The 17,376-nt window shown below is 49.5% G+C and overlaps 1 protein-coding gene across 1 annotated transcript in view; it reads right to left on the bottom strand.

The window, feature by feature from the left end:
• Nucleotides 1-17,376, bottom strand: part of LOC123353655 (complement C3-like) — a 79,723-nt gene that overhangs the window by 18,878 nt on the left and 43,469 nt on the right. Inside the window, exons 25-29 of the mRNA XM_044994948.1 lie at nucleotides 16,006-16,081; nucleotides 14,452-14,611; nucleotides 8,697-8,792; nucleotides 4,219-4,369; nucleotides 2,069-2,232 (exon numbers count right to left, since the gene is read on the bottom strand). Of these exons, the coding sequence (XP_044850883.1) occupies nucleotides 2,069-2,232; nucleotides 4,219-4,369; nucleotides 8,697-8,792; nucleotides 14,452-14,611; nucleotides 16,006-16,081 (647 nt within the window). The remainder of the gene's footprint in view (nucleotides 1-2,068; nucleotides 2,233-4,218; nucleotides 4,370-8,696; nucleotides 8,793-14,451; nucleotides 14,612-16,005; nucleotides 16,082-17,376) is intronic.

Here is a 17,376-nt window from a genome sequence, read left to right as displayed (position 1 = left end):
GGGGGCGTAGGGCTGCCTCCATGAAGATCACCTTGAGCCATTGTTCCCTTTCTTTAACTGTTCTCTGATGGAACTCGCGGCAGATATTACAGCAATCTTTCTGATGGGTCTCCCCCAGGCACCGTAGACACGATGAGTGCGGGTCACTTTTCGGCATGCGCTTAGTGCAGGCCACACACTTCTTGAAACCTGGGAACCGTGGCATATTATGGCACCGGGGCCGGAGTGGGGGGGGAACCCCAATAAACACCATACTATAGTAAACTGTTAACTCAAACAACACGAAGAACTAACTATATACAATGGAATAGAGAAGAAACTTGCTGAGCAAGAGCTAAGGGAAGTTCCAGCCACTGTCACTGGCGGTAAGAAGGAACTGAAGGGGTGGCGGGTCGGCAGGGCTATATATTAGGAGCCATGAGGGCGTGACTCCAGGGGGTGCCCAGGCTGACCCGATGGATGCTGCTAAGGGAAAAATCTTCCGGCCAACGTGAACGTGCACGCACACACACCTGATTGGAATCAACATGAACAAGCACTCAAAGAAGAACACCAGGGTTCCACTGGGTTATATAATAATATTACCTGGCCCCTCTGTAGTGTGTTTCATCAGGAGATCTCCATACACTTTACAAATCAGTACAAGATCTTTATCCACATTTTGCAGATAGGGAAACGGAGGCACAAGGCAGGAAAGTAACTTTCCCAGGGTTACTCAGGAAGCCAGTGGCCAAGCCAGGAATAGAACCCACAGTCAATAAATATATTGTGCATGGTCAATTAGCTTCCCATCACCCCAGCTATTAACAAGGGCTGACTGTCAGCTGGACACAGTGCAACAAGATAGTGGCTCCTTCTATGTATATGTAACCCACACACCTCCACAGGGTGTGGTGCTCTGTCCCCTCTAGTGGAACCAAGACCACTTAGAGAGAGATTAATGAGCGTTCTACAGCCTTAGCCCTGTGGCTTTTAGCTCATACAAGAGAGGCTCATGCATTTAGCTCCAGAGGTCCCAAGTTTGATCCCGCCCACTGACGACCAGGGTCTATCGATATTACAAGTGGGGGCTTGTCCAGGACTCGAACACAGGACTTCTTGCTAAATGTATGAGCCTCTATTGCATAACCTAAAAGCCCTGCGTCCCTTAGCTAAGGCTGTAGCAGACACGTTAATCTCTCTCTCTAAGTGGTCTTAGTGTCACTGGAAGGGACAGGCACCACACCCAGGAGGTGTGTAGGTTACATATATAGAGACATCTATGCCACACACAGTACAGTGTTAGGGATAGAACACATGGCCCGTGACTCCAAAAATATAGATCACTCCCACCCGAGCTTGTAGCATCCATTTAAGTAGAGAAAATACAAGACTCAGTAGTAAGGAATGTAAAGGGGCTTCTCTACTGAGGCTGCTGGACACAGACAGACCCTATAGTTTCTAGTGGCCCCCGTACTCCAGGAAAGGGAGGGATATCTGAGGACACTCCATAGTGATCTTTATTTAGCTGTCACTACCAGTAGGGATTTTATCCTCTCCAGTGCCTTGTATAAGCACAGTTTTAAAAAAATCCAAAAATAATGTTTACAGTTCTACTCAGAGATGGATAAAACCCAAATTGATTCCGATTAGTCATGATCCACCATGGCTTTGTCATATGGACTCAGACCGTTGGTCATAAACGCCTGGTACCCTGTCTCCAGACGAATGGCCAAAAACCAAACAAATGCCAGAATGAGTCCAGATGCGTGTGAGTTTCTGCCCATGGGACAACTTGCTGTCTTAAAGAGAAGCATGTGCTCACACCCATTACCTTGGCAGGATGCAGCCTCTAGTGAGAAGATTCAGTCATGCTCCTGTGCTGGTCTCTGCCTTAGGTTAACAATGGCAAAGACCTGATAGGTCACGTTGCCCATCTCCCAGGCAATGCAGGATTGTTCTCTACTGGGCATTCTCCAGGGCTTTCTACAATGACTCAAGTGATCGGAATCCCATCCCTTCTGATGGGAGACCTGCCCACAAAACACGGTCTTGGAAGGATACGCGGGACTATAAGGATCATACTCACTTGGGTAGATCCATAGCCCCCTCCATAGTAGTTCTGCTCTCTCAGCCATCTGACTATGGGACCGGCCAACTCATACTTCTTCATTTTCAGCAAGGCCAGCAAGGCGTACGAGGTGCCCTCAATGTTGAAGGTGCGGGCGTTCGGCTCTTCCCAACGATTTCCGTCTAGGCAGCGGCAAAGAAGGCGAGCTAAAGGACTCTCCCCAAGGACATCCACTCATTCTGAGCAGATCTGACTGGACCATACCATCACCTGACTCTTCCCCAACTTTCTGCACGGAGGATCAGTAAGTCAAACTGACTGTTGCCCCTTTCGGGACGAGCAGCTACCCAATATTTGGGATCTTGGGAGGATTGTTTCAATTAGGATGAGGAATTGGTGATAGGCATCAGGTATTTTCTCTGGAGTAAACTGGATTGCTTACGAAAATGCACAGAAAGTCCCACTTCCCTGAGCATAAGAGAACCCAACAGCAGGTAACTTCTTTGCTGAGAAATCCCCAAGTCTGCCCCTGAAGTGAGTTCTAGGCCCAACAAGCAATGTCTCTCTGCTTGTTTCATAACACTTCTCCAGGCTTTCAGCTGGTTTCTGCCTCTAACGCACAGGGTGCAAAGACAACATACTAGCCCCTACGTTTGCAATCAGGGAAACCCCTCAGCCCACATGCCTTAGCTCTTGACCTGCTGTGTGCCTTGGGCAGTCCCTACATTGTTTTTAGCTGAATCTACTACAGAAAGAGTCTTGACTGCTCCTTCCACTGAGTCTGAAAGATCACTTTTTTAAATCCTTTCTTAAAAATAGGAACTACATTATCAATTCTCCAGTCATACGGTACAACCCCTGAGTTTACAGATTCATTAAAAATTCTTGCTAATGGGCTTGCAATTTCATGTGCCAGTTCCTTTAATATTCTTGGATGAAGATTATCTGGGCCCCGCGATTTAGTCCCATTAAGCTGTTCAAGTTTGGCTGTGGGAATATCTACCTCCATATCCTCATTTTTCCTCATTTGTCATCCTACCATTATCCCTAAGCTCCTGATTAGCCTCATTAAAGACTGAGGCAAAGTATTTGTTTAGATATTGGGCCATGCCTAGATTATCCTTAACCTCCACTCCATTCTCAGTGTTTAGTGGTCCCACTTCTTTCTTTGTTTTCTTCTTATTTATATGGCTATAGAACCTTTTACTATTGGTTTTAATTCCCTTTGCAAGGTCCAACTCTACATGGCTTTTGGCCTAACTCACTTTATCCCTACCTGTTCTGACCTCAATAAAGTAGCTTTCCTTGCTGATCCCTCCCATCTTCCACTCCGTATAGGCTTTCTGCTTTTTCTTAATCACCTTTCTGAGATGCTTGCTCATCCAGCTTGGTCTACAACTCCTGCCTATGAGTTTTTTCCCCTTTCTTGGGATGCAGGCTTCTGATAGTTTCTGCAACCTTGACTTGAAGTAAATCCTGGCCTCCTCCACCTTTAGATCCACAAGTTCTTCAGTCCAATCCACTTCCCTAACTAATTTCCTTAATTTTTTTAAGTTATCCCTTTTGAAATCATAAACCCTAGTCACAGATCTACTTTTGTTTATCCTTCCATTTAGTTTGAACTGAATGAGCTCATGATCACTTGAACCAAGGTTGTCCCCTACAACCATTTCTTCTATGAGGTCCTCACTACTCACCAAAACCAAATCTAAAATGGCATCCCTTCTTGTTGGTTCAGCAACTACTTGGTGAAGGAATCCATCAGCTATCGCATCCAGGAAAATCTGAGCCCTATTATTATTACTAGCACTTGTCCTCCAGTCTATATCTGGGAAGTTAAAGTCTCCCATGATCACACAATTTCCATTAGTATTTACTTCATTAAAAACATTATTGGGTCTCTATCCATATCCAAGTCGGATCCTGGTGGTCTATAGCACATCCCAAGGACTATCCCAGGGGAGGCTCTGTCTAGTAGCTTTCTTCCCCAATGTGATTTTTGCCCAGACAGACTCTAAAAGCTCGAATCTGGCCAAAAGGAACAAGTCTATGCCTGTTATTCATTCCTCATTGGTTAATCCCTCTCCAACCTCCTTTGCTTCTCTTCCCTGAACCCCATCCTGACTTGGCCACAACTTTTCAGTACTTGATAAGATGCCCTGATTTACCTGTCGAAGCTTTCATGAGCGTCTTCTCGGTGTTCAGTGTCCCCACCGTGGCTAAGGCATAGGATGCAAGAGCCACAGTGTAAGGTCTGGTTAGAGACTGGTACCTTTGGGTTAAGTAGTCAGCAGCTTTGGAGATGCTGCTTTCGAAACTCTATGAGGTGACAAAGAAAACAAAAGAAAATCAAACTCGTGGGTTAGGCTGAGGTTTCGGGTGGTGTAAATGTGACACTGACAGACTCTGGTGGTCGGAGGGGGGAATGGGACCTGTGGAGCTACATGCATGAGCCTCTACCGCATGAACTAAAAGTCGTAAGGTTCTAGAGCAGACTCATTAATCTCTCTCTAAGTGGTCTCAGTGCTACTAGGTGGGACAGAACACCACACCTAGGAGGTGTGTGGGTTACATTAAGACATTACAAATTTATGTGGCTTCCAGCTTTATTTAATTTCACAGTGAATTTTGTGCTGGTGAAAGATGGAGGAGGTAGGAAAGCATGTAAGTGAGATATTTGAAGGCGGTGAACAAGGACATTTCTGGAGAGGCTGAGGGAACTGGGATTGTTTAGTCTGCAGAAGAGAAGAATGAGGGGGGATTTGATAGCTGCTTTCAGCTACCTGAAAGGGGGTTCCAAAGAGGACAGATCTAGACTGTTCTTGGTGGTACCAGATGACAGAACAAGGAGTAATGGTCTCAAGTTGCAGTGGGGCAGATTTAGGTTGGATATTAAGAAAAACTTTTTCACAAGGAGGGTGGTGAAGCACTGGAATAGGTTACCTAGGGAGGTGGTGGAATCTCCTTCCTTAGAGGTTTTTAAGGTCAGGCTTGCCAAAGCCCTGGCTGGGATGATTTAGTTGGGAATTGGTCCTGCTTTGAGCAGGGGGTTGGACTAGATACCTCCTGAGGTCCCCTCCAACCCTGATATTCTATGAGTCTATGAGTCACATGCAGAATGTCATCAGGAGTGAGACCAAAGTCTGTGGCAGGGCCGGCCCTAGTGTGTCTTTGGTGTCCCCCCCAATTTGTTAAATTTTTGAATACCTTATTTTCTATTGCATTTGTAGCCCATTTCATGACTTTGATGCACAATTCACATGCATAATAATTTATCCCTGTCGTATAAGATGATAAATTTGCACACTAGGAGCTGTAAATCTGCATTTATTCATACCATATATAAGCAAATAAAAAAACATTTGTTTCCTCTAAGCTTATAGAAACAAAGCTTATAGGTCCAGAACGTTCTAGGAGGTTAGTGAGAAATGAATCCACATACGGAATACTGGAAACATTTTACTTCAAACATTCGATTGTCCCTTTTGTCTCTAACAACAAAAACAGCACCCTGAGCCCATCGTCCCTCCCCCACCTCCCAGCCCAGCACCCGAGGCGGTTGCCTGGATTGCCTGCCCCTAAATCTGGCCCTGGTCTGTGGTATCAGACAGAAGCTGCAGGAGAGGAGGATGAGATGATGTGGTGGGCACGTACAAAGAAGGGATGTCGAGAATCACAGGTTCCGACTCCATAGGTGCTCTGCAGCTCAAGCACCCATGGAAAACAATAGGGGGTGCTCAGCCCCCACCAGCCACAGTGGTTCTGCCCCAGCTGGCCACCCATCAGCTGTTTAGCAGGTCCCTGGGGCCAGGGCCAGTTTTAGGCCAATTCCACCAATTCCCCCAAATCGGGCCCAGCGCCTAAGAGGGCCCCGCGCCAAGTGAGAATCTCTTCCCTGGCTAGAGGCGCCTTTTTAATTTTTACTCACCTGGCAGCGCTCTGGGTCTTCGGCGGCACTTCGGGGGTGAGTCCTTCGCTTGCTCTGGGTCTTCAGCGGCACTTCGGCGGCGGGCCCTTCAGTGCTGCCGAAGACCTGGAGTGAGTGAAGGACCCGCCGCCGAAGTGCCGCCGAAGACTTGGAGCACCGCACGGTGAGTACAAGCCCCATGTGTTTTTTATATATTTTAATAGTCATCCCTGCTGGGGCCCTGTCAAAACTGTTCGAATTGGGCCCCACACTTCCTAAAGCCGGCCCTGCCTGGGGCTGGCCACTTCAGCAAGCGGGTGGCTGGAAGCTCTCGAGGGAGGGGGACAGAGAAGAGGGAGCGGCGGGCTGGCAGGGAGGGGGAGGAGCGGGGGCAGGAAGAGGTGGAGCAAGTGCAGGGAAGGGGTGAAGTGGGGATGGGGCCTCAGGGCGGAGTGAAGGGGGAGCACCCACCGGGAAAAATAAAAGTCAGCGCTTGTGAAGGGAATCCTGTTAGGGAGGCGTTTGAGAGTCACATTTACAGGTGGAAAACAAGAGGCTGGCCAAGAAAATAGTGGACAGACAGTGGACAGGAGGACAAAGTGCATATGGAGCAAATGTAGGACTGGCAAGCCTGAAGAAGAAAGATGGAGGCAATTCTGGAGGAGGATGTCCTCTGTTTAGCCCCACTAACGGTAGTGGCCGAGCAAGTCTCCGCGAGATGAGAGGGTAGTGTCGTCCCCCTGTCCTGTTTTCACCGGGTCCTAGGATCTAATAATACCAAGCTCCTATATAACACTTCTCAGCAGATCTCCAAGCTCTTTATAAAGGAGGTCAGTCTTATTAACCCCATATTACAGAAAGGGAAACTGAGGTACAGAGCAGGAAAGTTATTTGCCTGAGGTCCCCCAGCAGGTGTGGGATGAGAACTCAAGTCTCCTGAAGCCTCGTCCAGTGCACTATCCACTAGGCCACGCTGTCTTCATCCTATAGATGACTTCCTCTCTCCTCATGCCGTACTGCTACAGCTGCAGTCAGCTGGCTCCCCCACACTATAAAAGAGAGGGGGCAGCTGCCAGGCTGTTCTCTACAAGGGCTCCAAAACTCTGGAAATTGTTCCCCAGCTTGGCCTGAAATAGCTCAAATGTGGTGACCTGAGCATGCTGCAAAACACACCTCTTTGATAGGGTTCTTGGAAAGGGCTGAGGGTTTGCTTCTCCTAAAGATGAGGGGGTAGAAAGGAGGTTCTGTTGCTGTCTGGCCAGCTGAGTTCCTACTGAAATGATCACTTTAACCCTGGGGGATATAACTGTGTGGTTAATGACGTGGCAGGGTGCTAGAGCTGGGATGGGCAAACTTTTTGGCCTGAGGGCCACATCTGGATATGGAATATGAATGCTCACTAAATTGGGGATTGGGGTGTGGGATGGGGTGAGGGCTCCGGCTGGGGGTTTGGGCTCTGGGGTGGGCCCAGAAATGAGAAGTTATGGGTACAGGAGGCTCTGGGCTGGGGCAGGGGGTTGGGGTATTGGGGGGAGGGAGGGTTGAGGGCTCTAGGATGGAGCTTGGGATGAGGGGTTTGGAGTGTAGGAGGATGCTCTGGGCTGGGACCGAGGGGTTCGGAGGGCAGGAGGGGGATTAGGGCTGGGGCAGTGGGCTGGGTCCTGGGAGGGGGATAGGGATGCAGGCTCCAAGCAGTGTTAACCTCAAGCAGCTCCTGGAAGCAGCAGCATGTCCCCTTTCTGGCTCCTACGCAGAGGCACGGCGAGGTGGCTCTGTGCGCTGCCCCATCCACAGGCGTCACCCCTGCAGCTCCTATTGGCTGCACTCCCTGGCCAATGGGAGCTGCGGGCGTGGTGCTTGGAGTGGGGGGCAGCGTGCGGAGCTCCTGGCTGCCTCTACATGTAGGAACAAGAAGGGGGACATGCCGTTGTTTCCGGGAGCCACACAGAGCAGACCCTGACCTCACTCCCCAGCAGGAGTTCGAGGGCCAGATTAAAAGGTCTGATAGGCCAGACGTGGGCCATGGGCTGTAGTTTGCCCACCCTGTGCTAGAGCATTGCATATGCATCTTTTAAAAATTATTTTAAATCTAAATAAGTAAATCAATGTCCCGTAACTAATCCTGTGACCCGTCTAGTTCCCCTTAATATTCCTGCATGCTTAGATTGCAAACTTTCTGAAGCAGAGACTGTCTTCTGGTTCTGTGTTTGTACAGCACCTGGCACAATGGGATCTCTGGTCATGGACTGCCGCTCCAAGGGGTTACCTCAATATAAATAATAATTATAATAATAACAGGAAACTTAAACCCGCCCAGCTTGTAATTCTGAAAGCCTTGTATTCTGATATTCTCTCCTTTTGTAGATGGAGAGGCCGTTAAACCATAGCATAAAGCCAAACCCAAATAAGGACTCACTGCTTCTTTTGAAGATGGTCTCTATGTTATTTTAAATCGTTTTTTTCTGTTTGTTTTTTTATCTGATAAATATCCAAGCCCAGCTTCTCTCGTTTTCCTGGCAGACTCTTGCAAGATCGTTGGAGGACTCCGAAGGCTGCGTCTCAGGCATTCGAGACCTGAGCTCCTCAATGGGTGTGTGAGGAAGAGAAGACTATCTGGCAACCCACTAACTCCTGCCCCAGCAAATTCCACACGCCACGGGGCGTGGTTGATAGGGGATGGAAAGATGGGAAAACCTGGGTATGAACGTAGACGTGAATCTATGGTGCAGAGATACTCACATTGACTTGATCCTTGCAGATGTCCTTGGCCTCTTCCAATGCAATCAGCACAAAAGCCGTTAAAGAGACATCAGGCTCAGCACCCTTGTACCCTCCCTAAAGGGGAGCAAAGGACAGATTTGGGATAAGAAAGTCCCCCGAGTACCATGAAAAGAAATAATTAATCCCAAGACCTCAGCATAGGAAATTATAGCAGAACACATGCTTCCTAGAAAGCTACCTCCCTTTGGCTAACAGACACCTGTCCTGCAATGGGCCAGGTTCTGATCTCAGTTACTCCTTTGTCAGTGTGGAGGAACTCCATCCAAGTCAATAGAGATGCTTCGTATTAAACCAGCTTGAGAGAATTTAGCTCACCAGGCCAGTGCTCAGGTCCCGTCACTAGCTCCCAGGCAGCTTCCAGTGCAGTTAATGGATCAAGCCCCAAAGTTTGTCCTGTGAAGCACCAAGACAGCTGTGCTCCTCTGGGGCAATGCAAATCACTAAGCCCAGGACGAAGCGCATGAGAGGCGAGGACAAGGCATTCTCAGTTGAGGGGAGCTGGCTGGGGAACCAGTGCCTGGGGAGATCAGGCCAGGCCAGAGCCTAAGTATTTTGAGTAAACACTGCAAAACTATCCCCTTTGGAGATGTCTTTCCACCACCAGAACAACACTCGCAGCACTAACCCCACTCCCTTCTATCTAATAAACCCAGACACGGATAACCCCTCTTCTACCCTAAACCCTAACACTGAGACCCCTTAAACCTAGATACTGACAGCCCTAAACCCCAAGGGTGCTGGAACAATGTTTATAGTGGGGTGCTGAGAGCCATTGAACCAAACTGTAACCCTGTATATCGGGGTGGCCAACCTGAGCCTGAGAAGGAGCCAGAATTTACCAATGTACATTGCCAAAGAGCCACAGTATTATGTAATGATTATAATATATATTCACACACAATCATTATATAATTTGATAATGTATATTTATTATGCATTTATAATATATAGTTAATGATAATAACAATAACTTGTCTTAACGTTTTACTTAGTGGGACTTCTGGCAATCTTTGCTTTCAACAATTCCCTTGAAGTCTGGTTTGTGTTCAGTTGTGTTCACACGCAGCAGTTCTCTTAAGTGGCTGTCTGTCAAAACGGATTGGTGCTTGGATTTCACGTGTTTGAGTGTTGAGAAAAGAGACTCAAAGATCGGTCGAGGCTAACACTGAGATTAATTTTAGGGCTGCACCACTGATGTTGGGGTATTTATCCTCTGGTACAGGTTTCCAGAAAGTGAGGGTCCCCTCTGTCTTCTGAACAGATTTCAATCTGTCATCTTCCAAAAGTTCTATTATTTCCATCTTGGGATGTTGCTTCGCCAGTAACTAAAGGGGGCTTCAGACAATCGGCTTTAGCACTAAAAGGGTCAATCACAAATCTGATTTGCGGTCTTTTCTGCTGCAAATCTTGGAATCTTTCCTCAAAACTGTCTTTAAGATCTTTAATCACGCTCGCATATCTAGTTGTGCTCCGTTTTAGGGGTTCTGCTGCATCTGCTTTTGATCTGTCTGGAAGTTGTGACATTGAGGGAAAGTGTGTCAGCTCTCCCTCAAGCATTTGTCTGTGAAACAACTGCAGTTTGTTCACGAACGCAAATACACTTTGCACTAGACGAGACAGCAACCTGAATTTTCCTTCTAAGTCCATGTTTAGTTTATCCAAATGCAGCAGCATGTCTGCAAGAAATGCCAAGTCTAGAACCCACCCAGGATCTGTAAGCTCAGGGTGTATTCTTTGCTTCTCCTCCATAAACAATTTTACTGGTTCCAAGAGCTCGAAAAAACAGGAAATAACTTTATCTCTTGAGAGCCATCGAACTGCGCAGTGAAAAGACAAATCGGCAGGGAAGTCGTCTTCATCCAGTTCTTGGATTAGATTTTGAAATTGTTTGTGATTGAATGCATTTGAGCAAATGAAATTCACAATGTGCAAGACTGGTTTCATGACATGATCAAATTTGAGATTTTTACATACCAATTGCTCCCGATGAATAATACAGTGAAATATCCAAAATTCAGGAAAGCTCTCGTCAGACTTACAAAGCCCTACTAATCCATTCACAGATCCCCACATGGACTGAGCCCCATCTGTTGCAATGGCAGTGAGCTTCTGTAAAGGGAAGTGGTGTTTCGCAGCCAACAACATCAGTGACTCCTTTAGATCTCGTCCACGAGTTCTGTCCTTTAGTGGGACGATATCCAGGAGTTCTTCCTTTACATCACAGTGGTCAAACACAATCCGGACAAATATTGATAATTGAGGTTTATCCTGTACATCGCACGACTCATCCAAAGCGATGCTCAAACACTCACACTGCTGAAGTTGCAAGTGCAGTTGCGATTCGATGTCACTGTTCAGATCGGAGATTCTGCGTTCTGTTGTGTGGCATGAAAGCTGCAGGCCAGAAATTCTCTTCTGTAGATTCTCGTTCTCTGATGACAGGATTGAAATCACATCAGTGAGGCACATTTTTATAAACTCGCCTTCAGAGTAGGGCTTTTTTGCATGGGCTACATGCCAGGCCACATAATAGAAGTCCGTGATCAGTTGGCAAATCCAGTGAAGAACCGGGCTTCTACATCTGTTTGTTTTTTCAAAATGTTCAGTTTTCAGAACCTTGTGGGAATTCTTGATCCATATGTACATGGCTAGAAGCGAAATGATTCTGCAAGTTTGAAGATTTGAACTGAGAGACGCACGTCTGGCAAAGAAGACACATGGCCTTACCATTACGTTCAACGAAAAAGTACTTCTGCTCTCACTCCTGTTGGAAGCCTCGATTTTCATCTGTGTATTTTCTTTTCCGTTTGCACTTGCCTTCCATTGTTAGATGGTGTAAGAAAAATGTTGATTACAAATTTCCACACCAGCAGTCACTGTGCACTTTATTGAAGGAGACCAGGCTCCGACCAGGGGTTGCTGGACACCTGGTTCTGACCCAGGCCCCGCCTCCCACTCCACCCCTTTCACCAAGTCCCCACCCCCACCCTGCCCCACCTCTGCCTCTTCCTGTCCCGTTCCACCTCCTCCCCCAGTAAGCCATGTCCTTCCTCCTCCCCCTCTCCCTCCCAGAGCCTCCTGGTGCGAAACAGGGGCAGCAGGCAAGGGGACTGGGGGGGGAGGATGTGCACTGGGTCCTCGCTCCTCCCTCCCCCAGCACTTCCTGCTGCGATCAGCTGCTTCTCGGCGTTCAGGAGGCTCAGGAAGGGAGGGGGAGGAACGAGGATGCAGCACCCAGCCCCCCTACCTGCTTCCTAAGCCACCTCAATGCAGCGAAACAGCTGATCGCAGCAGGCAGGGCCGGCTCCAGACCCCAGTGCGCCAAGCGTGCACTTGGGGCGGCGTGCCGCAGGAGGGCAGCAGGCGGCTCTGGTAGACCCCCCGCAGGCATGCCTGCGGACGGTCCGTTGGTCCCACGGCTCCGGTGGAGCATCCGCAGGCGTGCCTGTGGGAGGTCCACCGAAGCCGCAGGACCAGCGGACTCTTCGCAGGCACGTCTGCAGGAGGTCCACTGGAGCCGTGGGACCGGCGACCGCCAGAGCGCCCCCCGCGGCATGCCGCCCTGCTTGGGGCGGCGCAATTCCTAGAGCCGCCCCTGGCAGCAGGAGGGGTTGGGGGAGGGATGGGCACTCCTCGCTCCTCCTCCTCCCTCCCAGAGCCACAACACTGTGAAAAAGCTGATTGCGACGGCGGGTGGGCAGGTGGGAGGGGCAGGCGCTGATGGGGGGGGGCGCCAACAGGTGGGAGGGGTGAGGGACTGACAGGGCTGCCGGTGGCTGCTGAGCACCCACCATTTTTTCCCCCACAGTTGACTTCTGAAAGAAGCCGCATATTTTCTTTTGAGCCACATGCAGTTCTGGAGCTGCCGGTTGGCCACCCCTGTTGTATATAATGGAAACCACTTCAAGCCAGGGATTGTTGCAGCACTCCGAACACCCCTAGTTCCAGCACCTCTGCTAAACCCTGACACCCCTTCAATCCCTAAACCCTAACACTTCAAACCCTAAACCCCACTACTAACACCCCAAAAACCTAAATCCAGACACCGACACCCCCTTCTACACCTTAAACCCTGACACTGAAACCCCCAAACCTCGCCTCTGACAACCCCTTCTACCCTAAACGGTAACACTGACACCCCCAAAAGCCTGACACTGACACCCCCTTTTACCTAATAAACCCTAACACTGACATGCCCTAAACCCTGGCACCCCTAAATCCCAACCCTAACACCCCTAGCTCCAACAATGACTCCCCCTTTCACTCCTAAAATTCGAACAACAAAACCCAAAATGATCTACCCACAACAGAATGTTTACCCCCAACAAGGGAGAAGTGCCAAAGACTCCAGGAAGTCCACTAAGGACTAAATAGATACATTCTGGTCCATTGGGCCTGAATCCCCATTCACTGCTGCCCATGTAACTGCACCGGGAGAGAGAGATCAGTCTGTGTGAGCACAGACTTTGGGATGTAGCCCAGTAAGACGTCCCTTTGAATTATGAACCAACAAGTTGCTGTGATCATAGAATCATAGAATCTCAGGGTTGGAAGGGACCTCAGGAGGTCATCTAGTCCAACCCCCTGCTCAAAGCAGGACCAAACCCAACTAAATCATCCCAGCCAGGGCTTTGGCAAGCCTGACCTTAAAAACCTCTAAGGAAGGAGATTCCACCACCTCCCTAGGTAACCCATTCCAGTTCTTCACCACCCTACTAGTGAAAAAGTTTTTCCTAATGTCCAACCTAAACCTCCCCCTCTGCAACTTGAGACCATTACTCCTTGTTCTGTCATCTTCTACCACTGAGAACAGTCTAGATCCATCCTCTTTGGAACCCTCTTTCAGGTAGTTGAAAGCAGCTATCAAATCCCCCCTCATTCTTCTCTTCTGCAGGCTAAACAATCTCAGTTCCCTCAGCCTCTCCTCATAAGTCATGTGCTCCAGCCCCCTAATCATTTTTGTTGCCCTCCGCTGGACTCTCTCCAATTTATCCACATCCTTCTTGTAGTGTGGGGCCCAAAACTGGACACAGTACTCCAAATGAGGCCTCACCAGTGCTGAATAGAGGGGAATGATCACATCCCTCGATCTGCTGGAAATGCCCCTACTTATACAACCCAAAATGCCATTAGCCTTCTTGGCAACAAGGGCACACTGTTGACTCATATTCAGCTTTTCATCCACCGTAACCCCTAGGTCCTTTTCTGCAGAACTGCTGCCCAGCCATTCTGTCCCTAGTCTGTAGCAGTGCATGGGATTCTTCCATCCTAAGTGCAGGACTCTGCACTTGTCCTTGTTGAACCTCATCATATTTCTTTTGGCCCAATCCTCTAATTTGTCTAGGCCCCTCTGTATCCTATCCCTACCTTCCAGCGTATCAACCACTCCTCCCAGTTTAGTGTCATCTGCAAACTTACTAAGGGTGCAGTCCACACCATCTTCCAGATCGTTAATGAAGATATTGAACAAAACCGGCCCCAGCACCGACCCTTGGGGCACTCCACCTGATACCGGCTGCCAACTAGACATGGAACCATTGATCACTACCCGTTGAGCCTGACCATCTAGCCAGTTTTCTATCCACCTTACCGTCCATTCATCCAGCCCACACTTCTTTAACTTGCTGGCAAGAATACTGTGGGAGACTGTATGATTGAGGTGGGTAGTGATTGGTGTGTAAAAGTGTGTGTAAAAGTCTAAGGAAACACGTACAACCATCTCTCCGTGGATTACGGGGGCATCTTCTTGGAAGACTCCATCCAGTTTCTGCTTTTCCAGGGTCAGCCATTTCACCGCCCCACAGATAACTTGGTTTTCAATGGGCACCAGTTTCTTAGCCATGGCAAAGACCTTTGTCACATACGCCGTCAGCCTGAGGGCAGAATCAATCACATCACGATCACTCCTGCCTTCCTGGAATTGCCCTTAGTGTGAAAGCTGGACCGTCTGCACTCAGGTATGAGTTGAGACATTTCACAGCAGTAAATGGAGGGAGGCTCATGTAGGCCAGTTTATGGTAATCTGAGTGAGCGGGAGCTAGGGAAAATGTCACCACTTGTCTGGGAAAGCGCATCCAGACACTGCTCCCCATTACGGCTGGCTCTACTTAAGCCAGCTGAACTCTCCCTGCCTGCAGTGGTATGACCAGGATGGTGGGGTTGGAGGCCCTCTATGGACAGCTGGCCACTGGGAACTGGACCGGAGAGTCACCAAACTCAACTTCACACAAGCCAGTGAACAGCCGTCAAGATGGTAACGATTAGTCTGAGCCAGTTACAAACTAGCCACCTAAAAGGGAAAGGACCTGGAGTTCATTACTAAGGCTGCAAGTCTGTCATGGAGGTTGTGGATGTCATGGATTCCGTGACTTTCCATGGCTTCCACAGCTGCAGCAGCTGGTGTGGCTGGCCCCGGGACCGCCCGAGCATCAGTCCTGGGGGCGTCCCCAGGGACCGCCTGAGCAGCAGCAGTGCCAGGGGCCACCCTGGGGGCAGTCTGAGCAGGGTCTGGAGCAGCGGTCCTGGGAGCAGCCCCAGAGGCCGTCGGAGCACAGTCCCAGGGGCCTTGAACAGTGGGCAGCCAGATGCAGTCAGACCCTGCCGCCGGAGCAGGAGCCAGCTGTCAGCCCCCGGGAATCCCCCAGCGCTCCAGGGACATCCAGAGCAGCAGCATCAAGGAGACCACCAGAGCAGTGGTGCCCTAGGAGCAGCTAAGAATTAGTCAGGGGTGTGACACCCTAATGGGGTATTTCTGGTAAAAGTCATGGACAGGTCATGGGCCGTGAATTTTTGTTTATTGCCTGTGGCCTGTCCATGACTTTTACTAAAAATACCCATGACTAAATCTTCGCTTTATTCATTCCCAATCTCTCAAGCCATCTGCTCACCCACACTGACCTGTCACTGAAATCACTGGGGCCACATTTACAACGTATTTAGGCACCTAAAGATGCAAATAGGCACCTAGCGGGATTTTCCAAAGTGCCTTAGTGAGTTAGGCACCCAAGTCCCATTGACTTTCAAAGGGAATTAAGCCCCTAATCTGCTTAGGTGCTTTTGTAAATTCTTCCAGGTGCCTGTCTCATCTTTGGGTGTCGTTCCATTGCCATCTGTGGGAGTTGGATTGGGTATTTTTTCCCATTGTGTATGTTGACCTTTGCCCTCTGGTTTTGGGCTGGAGACTGACTTGCTCTGGCTCACAAATTACATGTGTAGGATCAGGCTAATGCTGAGCAAGAGGGTGCATTAGAAAACCCACTGTCCTCACCAAGTGCTTGATGGCCGGTCTTTGAAAGCAGCGTATGAGAAGTCAGGTTTTTTGTAAACCATCTGTTGTGTATAACCTGAAACAGGGAGAGTAAGAAGGAGCTGTGTCATGTCTGGCGAGCGTCTAATGAGGACTTTACATGCATAAGGCAAATGAAGTAAGAGCTGTGACCCCTGCCACTGCTGTCTGAGCTGTGTGGCTCTCCCTTTTTCTGCAGGTGTCTCTCAGGAGGGACACAGCAACTCAAGGGAAGCAAAGGCAGAAAGCTGTCGGGTGGGGAAGCCGATTGGCATGGGCACTGCCCTGTTCCTCACAAGCATGAATCCTCCCTTCGGGGTGGGAGTGGGGCCAAGTGATTACAGTGTATGGGGACCTGGGAGGCGGGTTGCCTGGGTTCTAGCCCAGGCTCTGGGAGGGGAGGGTGGGTTAATGTTTGGAGCAAGATGCTGTGAGTCAGGACTCCTGGGTTCAGTTCTCAGTTCTGTCACTCACTGTGTGATGTGCTGTTGGGCAAGTCGCTGCCTGCCTCAGTTTCCCCATATTGTAAAAGCTTAAGGGATGGGATGTTTGTAGTTTAAACTCCGCGCCTAATGTAGGCAGCCCACAAAGGGGCCCGCGGTGTAGGGAAAGGGACACCTGTTCCTTCAGGAGCTAGGCTGAAACCTACCAAGTTCTCTCGATGGTCATGAGATTTTCTATCCTTCCTCGCTACCTGACATGGATTTGAACTGTGGGTGAATGGCCTCCACCCCACGACCATCCCATCCCCTGCACAACAGCCATGGGCTAGCAATGAACAGGAGCCCAAAAGCCCAGCAGGACTGAAAATGGGGTTGGGTGTTTCTCTGCATAGGAAGGTCTATTCCGAGTTATCATGACTAATGCCAATGTACATTGGAGGAGGGATATTAAACCTCATGCCTCAGGTCTTAAACCAACCTCTAAAGGGAGTAGGAGACCTAAAGTGGGAGGCAGATTCTCTCTCTATTTCAGGGGCTTATCTAGCCCCCATTCCCATAGTACCCGGGTGACTCACATTCTTCAATGTATCTACCAGGGGTGCCAGAATGGGGGGTACCAGGGGGACATGGCCTCTCCTGCTTTTTTCCTGCCTCATGGGTGAGTGATGGGGGGTGGAGGGGAGTGAGCAGCAGAATGGAGGCGGGAAGAGGTGGAGCAAGGGCAAGGCCTCGGGGGGGAGAAGCCTAGTGGGGCAGGGCCTTGAAGTGGAGCGTGGGTGTCCCACAGGGGGAGGGGCAGAGAGGGGGCAGGGCTTCATGGGGAAGAGGCCACAATCTGGGTGCCAGTGGGAGCTTGCGGAGCTCCTGCCATCTACCCTCACAACCCCCCTGCCAGCAGGGCACTGAGACT

Source organism: Mauremys mutica, chromosome 20 (genome assembly GCF_020497125.1).
Source record: "Mauremys mutica isolate MM-2020 ecotype Southern chromosome 20, ASM2049712v1, whole genome shotgun sequence".
Classification (NCBI taxonomy): domain Eukaryota; kingdom Metazoa; phylum Chordata; order Testudines; family Geoemydidae; genus Mauremys; species Mauremys mutica.
The sequence above is the reverse complement of the archived record's forward strand: the minus strand, read 5'-3'. Positions and strand labels throughout refer to the sequence as shown.